The sequence below is a fragment of the Telmatherina bonti genome, assembly GCF_933228915.1.
Source record: "Telmatherina bonti genome assembly, chromosome: 5".
NCBI classification, from domain to species: domain Eukaryota; kingdom Metazoa; phylum Chordata; class Actinopteri; order Atheriniformes; family Telmatherinidae; genus Telmatherina; species Telmatherina bonti.
Window position 1 is genome coordinate 4,030,109 of NC_136623.1, and position 10,407 is coordinate 4,040,515.

The window sequence follows — 10,407 nt, forward strand, 5'->3', positions numbered from 1 at the left end:
CTCCACGGATGTGACTTGTGTCAACGGATCCGACTCGTCTCCACGAATCCGACTTGTCTCCATAGATCCGAATCGTGTCCACGGATCCGACTCGTCTCCATAGATCCGACTAGTCTCCATAGATCTGACTCGTGTCCACGGATCCGACTCGTCTCCACAGAGCCGACTCGTCTCCACAGATCCGACTCGTCTCCATAGATCCGATTCGTGTCCACGGATCCGACTCGTCTCCATAGAGCCGACTCGTCTCCATAGATCCGACTCGTCTCCACAGATCCGACTCGTCTCCATAGAGCCGACTCGTGTCCACGGATCCGACCCGTCTCCATAGAGCCGACTGGTGTCCACGGATCCGACTTGTCTCCATAGAGCCGACTCGTGTCCACGGATCCGACTTGTCTCCATAGAGCCGACTGGTGTCCACGGATCCGACTTGTCTCCATAGAGCCGACTGGTGTCCACGGATCCGACTCGTCTCCATAGAGACGACTTGTGTACACGGATCCGACTCGTCTCCATAGAGCCGACTTGTGTACACGGATCCGACTCGTCTCCATAGATCCGATTCGTGTCCACAGAGCCAACTCGTCTCCATAGATCCGAATCGTGTCCACGGATCCGACTTGTCAACATAGATCCGACTAGTCTCCATAGATCTGACTTGTGTTCACGGATCCGACTCGTCTCCATAGATCCGACTCGTGTCCACAGTTACGACTCGTCTCCACGGATCCGACTCCTCTCCACGGATCCGACTTGTCTCCACGGATCCGACTTGTGTCCACGGATGTGACTTGTGTCAACGGATCCGACTTGTCTCCACGAATCCGACTTGTCTCCATAGATCCAACTCGTCTCCACGGATGTGACTTGTGTCAACGGATCCGACTCGTCTCCACAAATCCGACTTGTCTCCATAGATCCGAATCGTGTCCACGGATCCGACTCGTCTCCATAGATCCGACTAGTCTCCATAGATCTGACTCGTGTCCACGGATCCGACTCGTCTCCACAGAGCCGACTCGTCTCCATAGATCCGACTCGTCTCCATAGAGCCGACTGGTGTCCACGGATCCGACTTGTCTCCATAGAGCCGACTGGTGTCCACGGATCCGACTTGTCTCCATAGAGCCGACTGGTGTCCACGGATCCGACTTGTCTCCATAGAGCCGACTGGTGTCCACGGATCCGACTCGTCTCCATAGATCCGAATCGTGTCCACGGATCCGACTTGTCAACATAGATCCGACTAGTCTCCATAGATCTGACTTGTGTTCACGGATCCGACTCGTCTCCATAGATCCGACTCGTCTCCATAGATCCGAATCGTGTCCACGGATCCGACTTGTCAACATAGATCCGACTAGTCTCCATAGATCTGACTTGTGTTCACGGATCCGACTCGTCTCCATAGATCCGACTCGTGTCCACAGTTACGACTCGTCTCCACGGATCCGACTCCTCTCCACGGATCCGACTTGTCTCCACGGATCCGACTTGTGTCCACGGATGTGACTTGTGTCAACGGATCCGACTTGTCTCCACGAATCCGACTTGTCTCCATAGATCCAACTCGTCTCCACAAATCCGACTTGTCTCCATAGATCCGAATCGTGTCCACGGATCCGACTCGTCTCCATAGATCCGACTAGTCTCCATAGATCTGACTCGTGTCCACGGATCCGACTCGTCTCCACAGAGCCGACTCGTCTCCATAGATCCGACTCGTCTCCATAGATCCGATTCGTGTCCACGGATCCGACTCGTCTCCATAGAGCCGACTGGTGTCCACGGATCCGACTTGTCTCCACAGAGCCGACTCGTCTCCACGGATCTGACTCGTCTCCATAGATCCGATTCGTGTCCACGGATCCGACTCGTCTCCATAGAGCCGACTGGTGTCCACGGATCCGACTTGTCTCCATAGAGCCGACTGGTGTCCACGGATCCGACTTGTCTCCATAGAGCCGACTGGTGTCCACGGATCCGACTTGTCTCCATAGAGCCGACTGGTGTCCACGGATCCGACTTGTCTCCATAGAGCCGACTGGTGTCCACGGATCCGACTTGTCTCCATAGAGCCGACTGGTGTCCACGGATCCGACTTGTCTCCATAGAGCCGACTGGTGTCCACGGATCCGACTCGTCTCCATAGAGCCGACTTGTGTCCACAGAGCCAACTCGTCTCCATAGATCCGACTAGTCTCCATAGATCCGAATCGTGTCCACGGATCCGACTTGTCACCATAGATCCGACTTGTCTCCATAGATCTGACTAGTCTCCATAGATCTGACTCCTCTCCACGGATCCGACTCCTCTCCACGGATCCGACTTGTCTCCACGGATCCGACTCGTCTCCACGGATGTGACTTGTGTCAACGGATCCGACTTGTCTCCACGAATCCGACTTGTCTCCATAGATCCGACTCGTCTCCACGGATGTGACTTGTGTCAACGGATCCGACTCGTCTCCACGAATCCGACTTGTCTCCATAGATCCGAATCGTGTCCACGGATCCGACTCGTCTCCATAGATCCGACTAGTCTCCATAGATCTGACTCGTGTCCACGGATCCGACTCGTCTCCACAGAGCCGACTCGTCTCCACAGAGCCGACTCGTCTCCATAGATCCGACTCGTCTCCATAGATCCGATTCGTGTCCACGGATCCGACTCGTCTCCATAGAGCCGACTCGTCTCCATAGATCCGACTCGTCTCCACAGATCCGATTCGTGTCCACGGATCCGACTCGTCTCCATAGAGCCGACTCGTGTCCACGGATCCGACTCGTCTCCATAGAGCCGACTGGTGTCCACGGATCCGACTTGTCTCCATAGAGCCGACTGGTGTCCACGGATCCGACTCGTCTCCATAGAGCCGACTTGTGTACACGGATCCGACTCGTCTCCATAGATCCGATTCGTGTCCACAGAGCCAACTCGTCTCCATAGATCCGACTAGTCTCCATAGATCCGAATCGTGTCCACGGATCCGACTTGTCACCATAGATCCGACTAGTCTCCATAGATCTGACTAGTCTCCATAGATCTGACTCCTCTCCACGGATCCGACTTGTCTCCACGAATCCGACTTGTCTCCATAGATCCGACTCGTCTCCACGGATGTGACTTGTGTCAACGGATCCGACTCGTCTCCACGAATCCGACTTGTCTCCATAGATCCGAATCGTGTCCACGGATCCGACTCGTCTCCATAGATCCGACTAGTCTCCATAGATCCGACTCGTCTCCACGGATGTGACTTGTGTCAACGGATCCGACTCGTCTCCACGAATCCGACTTGTCTCCATAGATCCGAATTGTGTCCACGGATCCGACTCGTCTCCACAGAGCCGACTCGTCTCCATAGATCCGATTCGTGTCCACGGATCCGACTCGTCTCCATAGAGCCGACTCGTCTCCATAGAGCCGACTCGTCTCCATAGATCCGACTCGTCTCCACAAATCCGATTCGTGTCCACGGATCCGACTCGTCTCCATAGAGCCGACTCGTGTCCACGGATCCGACCCGTCTCCATAGAGCCGACTGGTGTCCACGGATCCGACTCGTCTCCATAGAGCCGACTGGTGTCCACGGATCCGACTTGTCTCCATAGAGCCGACTGGTGTCCACGGATCCGACTCGTCTCCATAGAGCCGACTTGTGTACACGGATCCGACTCGTCTCCATAGATCCGATTCGTGTCCACGGATCCGACTCGTCTCCATAGAGTCGACTTGTGTACACGGATCCGACTCGTCTCCATAGATCCGATTCGTGTCCACAGAGCCAACTCGTCTCCATAGATCCGAATCGTGTCCACGGATCCGACTAGTCTCCATAGATCCGACTCCTCTCCACGGATCCGACTTGTCTCCACGGATCCGACTCGTGTCCACGGATGTGACTTGTCTCCATAGATCCGACTCGTCTCCACGGATGTGACTTGTGTCAACGGATCCGACTCGTCTCCACGAATCCGACTTGTCTCCATAGATCCGAATCGTGTCCACGGATCCGACTCGTCTCCATAGATCCGACTAGTCTCCATAGATCTGACTCGTGTCCACGGATCCGACTTGTCTCCACAGAGCCGACTCGTCTCCACAGATCTGACTCGTCTCCATAGATCCGATTCGTGTCCACGGATCCGACTCGTCTCCATAGAGCCGACTGGTGTCCACGGATCCGACTTGTCTCCATAGAGCCGACTGGTGTCCACGGATCCGACTTGTCTCCATAGAGCCGACTGGTGTCCACGGATCCGACTTGTCTCCATAGAGCCGACTGGTGTCCACGGATCCGACTTGTCTCCATAGAGCCGACTTGTGTACACGGATCCGACTCGTCTCCATAGATCCGATTCGTGTCCACAGAGCCAACTCGTCTCCATAGATCCGAATCGTGTCCACGGATCCGACTTGTCACCATAGATCCGACTAGTCTCCATAGATCTGACTAGTCTCCATAGAGCCGACTGGTGTCCACGGATCCGACTTGTCTCCATAGAGCCGACTGGTGTCCACGGATCCGACTTGTCTCCATAGAGCCGACTGGTGTCCACGGATCCGACTCGTCTCCATAGAGCCGACTGGTGTCCACGGATCCGACTCGTCTCCATAGAGCCGACTGGTGTCCACGGATCCGACTCGTCTCCATAGAGCCGACTGGTGTCCACGGATCCGACTCGTCTCCAGAGAGCCGACTGGTGTCCACGGATCCGACTCGTCTCCAGAGAGCCGACTGGTGTCCACGGATCCGACTTGTCTCCATAGAGCCGACTGGTGTCCACGGATCCGACTCGTCTCCAGAGAGCCGACTGGTGTCCACGGATCCGACTCGTCTCCAGAGAGCCGACTGGTGTCCACGGATCTGACTCGTCTCCATAGATCCGATTCGTGTCCACGGATCCGACTTGTTTCCATAGAGCCGACTGGTGTCCACGGATCCGACTCGTGTCCACGGATCCGACTGGTGTCCACGGATCCGACTGGTGTCCACGGATCCGACTTGTGTCAACGGATCCGACTCGTGTCAATGGATCCGACTCGTCTCCATAGATCCGACTAGTCTCCATATTTCTGACTCGTGTCCACGGATCCGACTCGTCTCCACAGAGCCGACTCGTCTCCATAGATCCAACTAGTCTCCATAGATCCGACTCGTGTCCACGGATCCGACTTGTCTCCATAGAGCCGACTGGTGTCCGCGGATGCGACTCGTCTCCAGAGAGCCGACTTGTGTACACGGATCCGACTCGTCTCCATAGATCCGATTCGTGTCCACAGAGCCAACTCGTCTCCATAGATCCGACTAGTCTCCATAGATCCGACTCGTGTCCACGGATCCGACTCCTCTCCATGGATACGACTCATGTCCACAGTTACGACTCGTCTCCATAGATCCAACTCGTGTCCACAGTTACGACTCGTCTCCATAGATCCGACTTGTGTCAATGAATTTGACTCGTGTCCACGGATCCGACTTTTCTCCACGAATTCGACTCATCTCCACGGATCCGACTCGTGTCAACAGATCCGACTCGTGTCCAGAGAGCCGACTCGTCTCCATGGATCTGACTCGTGTCCAGAGAGCTGACTCGTCTCCATGGATCTGACTCGTTTCTATAGTTCCGACTCGTCTCCACAGATTCGACTTGTGTCAACGGATCCGACTCTTCTCCACCAATCCGACTCTTCTCCACCAATCCGACTCGTCTCCACCAATCCGACTCGTCTCCACGAATCCGACTCCTCTCCACGATTCCGACTCGTGTCCACGGATCCGACTCGTGTCCACCAATCCGACTCATGTCAATGGATCCGACTAGTCTCCATAGATCTGTCTCGTGTCCACGGATCCAACTCATCTCCATAGAGCCGACTGGTGTCCACGGATCCGACTCGTCTCCATAGATCTGACTCGTGTCCACGGATCTGACTCGTCTCCATAGAGCCGACTCGTGTCCACGGATCCGACTCATCTCCATAGAGCCGACTCGTGTCCACGGATCCAACTCGTCTCCATAGAGCCGACTCGTGTCCACAGATCCGACTTGTCTCCAGAGAGCCGACTCCTCTCCATAGAGCCAATCTCGTATCCATGGATCTGACTTGTGTCCACGGATCTGACTGATCTTCATAGATCTGACTCGTGTCCACGGATCCGACTCATCTCTGTAGATCTGACTCGTGTCGACGGATCCGACTCGTGTCCATAGATCCGACTCGTGTCCACGGATTCGAGTCCTTTGAGTGACTCCATTTTCATGAATTGGATGTTTATTGAGTCAGAGATTCTTCCAGGTGGGAACAGTGTACTCAGAATCCAGCTTTCTGAAGACCGGACTGGTTTTGGTTCAGTTGGTCTGGTTTGTCTCTATTCACTTTCATTCTGCCTCTGAGAACATCTGGATCCGGTTTTCTGAATCGTGGCTCATATAAACATGAAAGAAGTGGTTCATGTGGTGCCACCTGGTGGCGTTTTAGGGCCTTGTATGGTCCGAGCCGCCGTGGCGTCACCGTTTGTCTCTGGAGGTTAAAAAAAAAACTTGTCTTTGTTCACGTTTGTTTCTCAGTTTCAGTTTTTCTTCTTGCAAATTCCAACTGAAAACTTGTGCCTCCGTCAGCAGAGCGGGAGCGCTGTCGGAAAACGCTGTCGGGAGCGTTGGGATCTGGTGGCTTCCTTCCCTGATCCGTTTGTCCTCTTGGTCTAACGAGACTATTTCTGTTTCCCAGGATGCCTTGTTCAGCTCCCTGCTGGACGACCCGTACCTGAGTCTGCAGCTGGCAGGAAAACCCAACCAGCAGGTACGTATGATGTCATACACCTGATGTCATCAGTGATGTCACAGTGATGTCACATGTTACAGCGTCACCTGAGTCTGATCCGGCGTGTCTGTCCCGGTCCAGTACCTGGACCATTCCCTTATTGTCCCTGTCCAGTACCCGGACCATGCCCTTACTGTCCCAGTCCAGTACCTGGACCATGCCCTTACTGTCCCCGTCCAGTACCCGGACCATGCCCTTACTGTCCCCGTCCAGTACCTGGACCATTCCCTTATTGTCCCTGTCCAGTACCCGGACCATGCCCTTACTGTCCCAGTCCAGTACCTGGACCATGCCCTTACTGTCCCCGTCCAGTACCTGGACCATGCCCTTACTGTCCCCGTCCAGTACCTGGACCATGCCCTTACTGTCCCCGTCCAGTACCTGGACCATGCCCTTACTGTCCCCGTCCAGTACCTGGACCATGCCCTTACTGTCCCCGTCCAGTACCTGGACCATGCCCTTACTGTCCCAGTCCAGTACCCGGACCATGCCCTTACTGTCCCAGTCCAGTACCCGGACCATGCCCTTACTGTCCCCGTCCAGTACCTGGACCATTCCCTTATTGTCCCTGTCCAGTACCCGGACCATGCCCTTACTGTCCCAGTCCAGTACCCGGACCATGCCCTTACTGTCCCCGTCCAGTACCCGGACCATGCCCTTACTGTCCCCGTCCAGTACCCGGACCATGCCCTTACTGTCCCCGTCCAGTACCCGGACCATGCCCTTACTGTCCCAGTCCAGTACCCGGACCATGCCCTTACTGTCCCAGTCCAGTACCTGGACCATGCCCTTACTGTCCCCGTCCAGTACCCGGACCATGCCCTTACTGTCCCCGTCCAGTACCCGGACCATGCCCTTACTGTCCCCGTCCAGTACCCGGACCATGCCCTTACTGTCCCCGTCCAGTACCTGGACCATGCCCTTACTGTCCCAGTCCAGTACCCGGACCATGCCCTTACTGTCCCCGTCCAGTACCTGGACCATGCCCTTACTGTCCCCGTCCAGTACCCGGACCATGCCCTTACTGTCCCCGTCCAGTACCTGGACCATGCCCTTACTGTCCCAGTCCAGTACCCGGACCATGCCCTTACTGTCCCCGTCCAGTACCCGGACCATGCCCTTACTGTCCCAGTCCAGTACCCGGACCATGCCCTTACTGTCCCCGTCCAGTACCCGGACCATGCCCTTACTGTCCCAGTCCAGTACCTGGATGATGCCTTAACTGTCCCTCAGACTTTGGTTTGTCTGCAGGGTGTTTGACGCTTTAAATCTAAAAATGGTTCCGATCCATCTGGACACGGAAGACCTGCCTGGGCAGACGTTCTCAGAACCGGATCCAACCCGGTCCACATGCGGGACCGGTCCTTCCCCGTCACCTTTATTGAAATCAGGTGTTTTGTGCTGTAAAATACCTGCAGCTTGTAACTCCTCCCCCTCTGCACCTGCTCCAGTTTCCGGCGGAGACCCGGTCTGACGGCGGTCTGAGCTGCAGCAGCACCGTGGAGCTGCCGGACCCCGGGAACCAGCAGCTGCTTAACAACCAGAACCAGAACTACGGCAGCGGAGACAGACGCCACGACGTCCCCAACATCATCCTCACAGGTCACATGTCACTGTTGGTCATGGTCACTGTTCAGCCACACATCTGTCCTGGAGTCAGGAGCTTTTGGTGTCCTGGTGGGGAGATCTGGATTTGTGGAACCGGTACACAGCCTGGATCAGATCCCGAGTCCAGAATCCGCATCGGGACACGAAACGGGTCGGACCCGCTGTCTCCATCCCAGTTGACCCAGTGTAACCTTCCCGTCTGGTCCCTGCAGGTGACTTCCAGACGGGTCTGTCCAAGGAGATCACCAGCGCTCTGTCCCATGTCCCCGGCTTTGAGATGGACCCTTTCAGCCTGGACGACCCGCTCCGGATGGACCCGCTGTCTCTGGACATGCTGGAGGGGGACCTGATGCTCGCCGACCCGGCAGTGGAGGACTCCTTCCGGTCCGACCGGCTCAAGTGACCCCGCTGGGAACCGCATCCTCAGGATGGTCCTGGTCCAGAACCCAACTCGTCAGGTCCTCCAGCGGTCTCTGCTCACTGATGAGTCATGGTGACATCACTTCCTGTAAAAAACCAGCAGCACTTGGAAAAGCTTGAACTGCCACCGTCGCCGTTGGCGGCGCCGCGCCGCTTTCTGCTGTTGCCGCCATGTTGACAGGAAGTCAGCCATCATTCAGGCTGCGGTGGTCTCGCCAAGACCCCCGTCCATCTGCCGTTCCAGACCGGATCAGGTCCAGATCGGTCCCCATCTGGTCGAGATCGGTCCGGATTGAGTTCCCATCTGAAACCAGTAAAAACTGGTTCCTGATCTGGTCTCTGATGGGAACCGTGGCGTTGATGAATGACGTGGGTGTGTGTGTGTGTGTGTGTGTGTGTGTGTGTGTGTGTGTGTGTGTGTCGGATGCACTGTGATGTCACAGAAACCCGACAGCCTTCGGCGCAGAGCTCCGCCCCCTCTGGTGTAGATTTAAAGGGCTCTTCCACCAACTGGTTGTTGACTGCTTCTGACTCGGGACCGTTGACTCGTTAACTGGCCGTCGACCAGTTCCGACTCGGGACCGTTGACTCGTTAACTGGCCGTCGACCAGTTCCGACTCGGGACCGTTGACTCGTTAACTGGCCGTCGACCAGTTCCGACTCGGGACCGTTGACTCGTTAACCGGCCATCGACCAGTTCCGACTCGGGACCGTTGACTCGTTAACCGGCCGTCGACCAGTTCCGACTCGGGACCGTCAACCGGTCGTCGACCAGTTCCGACTCGGGACCGTCAACCGGTCGTCGACCAGTTCCGACTCGGGACCGTCAACCGGTCGTCGACCAGTTCCGACTCGGGACCGTCAACCGGTCGTCGACCAGTTCCGACTCGGGACCATCGACCAGTTCCGACTCGGGACCGTCAACCGGTCGTCGACCAGTTCCGACTCGGGACCGTCAACCGGTCGTCGACCAGTTCCGACTCGGGACCATCGACCAGTTCCGACTCGGGACCGTCAACCGGTCGTCGACCAGTTCCGACTCGGGACCGTCAACCGGTCGTCGACCAGTTCCGACTCGGGACCATCGACCAGTTCCGACTCGGGACCGTCAACCGGTCCTCGACCAGTTCCGACTCGGGACCGTCAACCGGTCGTCGACCAGTTCCGACTCGGGACCATCGACCAGTTCCGACTCGGGACCGTCAACCGGTCGTCGACCAGTTCCGACTCGGGACCGTCAACCGGTCGTCGACCAGTTCCGACTCGGGACCGTCAACCGGTCGTCGACCAGTTCCGACTCGGGACCGTCAACCGGTCGTCGACCAGTTCCGACTCGGGACCGTCAACCGGTCGTCGACCAGTTCCGACTCGGGACCGTCAACCGGTCCTCGACCAGTTCCGACTCGGGACCGTGAACTGGTCCTCGACTTGTACCAACTTGAGATTTGTTTTTATTTTTTGTATTTGAGCGTTTTGACGATCGGACACGTTTCATCATTTCTTCAGTTTCCAGATTAATTTCAGGCCCGAACTCCGTCACTACGTCA

General features: G+C 56.3%; 1 protein-coding gene across 2 annotated transcripts in view; it reads left to right on the forward strand.

The window, feature by feature from the left end:
- The window catches only part of LOC306756499 (CREB-regulated transcription coactivator 2), a gene marked incomplete at its 5' end in the record, with an annotated part of 45,616 nt that extends 35,911 nt beyond the window's left edge, over positions 1–9,705 (forward strand). For both annotated transcript variants that reach the window (XM_079241241.1, XM_079241242.1), the window contains 3 exons: positions 6,740–6,811; positions 8,284–8,434; positions 8,653–9,705. In XM_079241241.1, coding sequence (XP_079097367.1) covers positions 6,740–6,811; positions 8,284–8,434; positions 8,653–8,843 — 414 coding nt within the window. In that variant the 3' untranslated portion in view covers positions 8,844–9,705. The remainder of the gene's footprint in view (positions 1–6,739; positions 6,812–8,283; positions 8,435–8,652) is intronic.
- Positions 9,706–10,407: the final 702 nt, after the last annotated feature.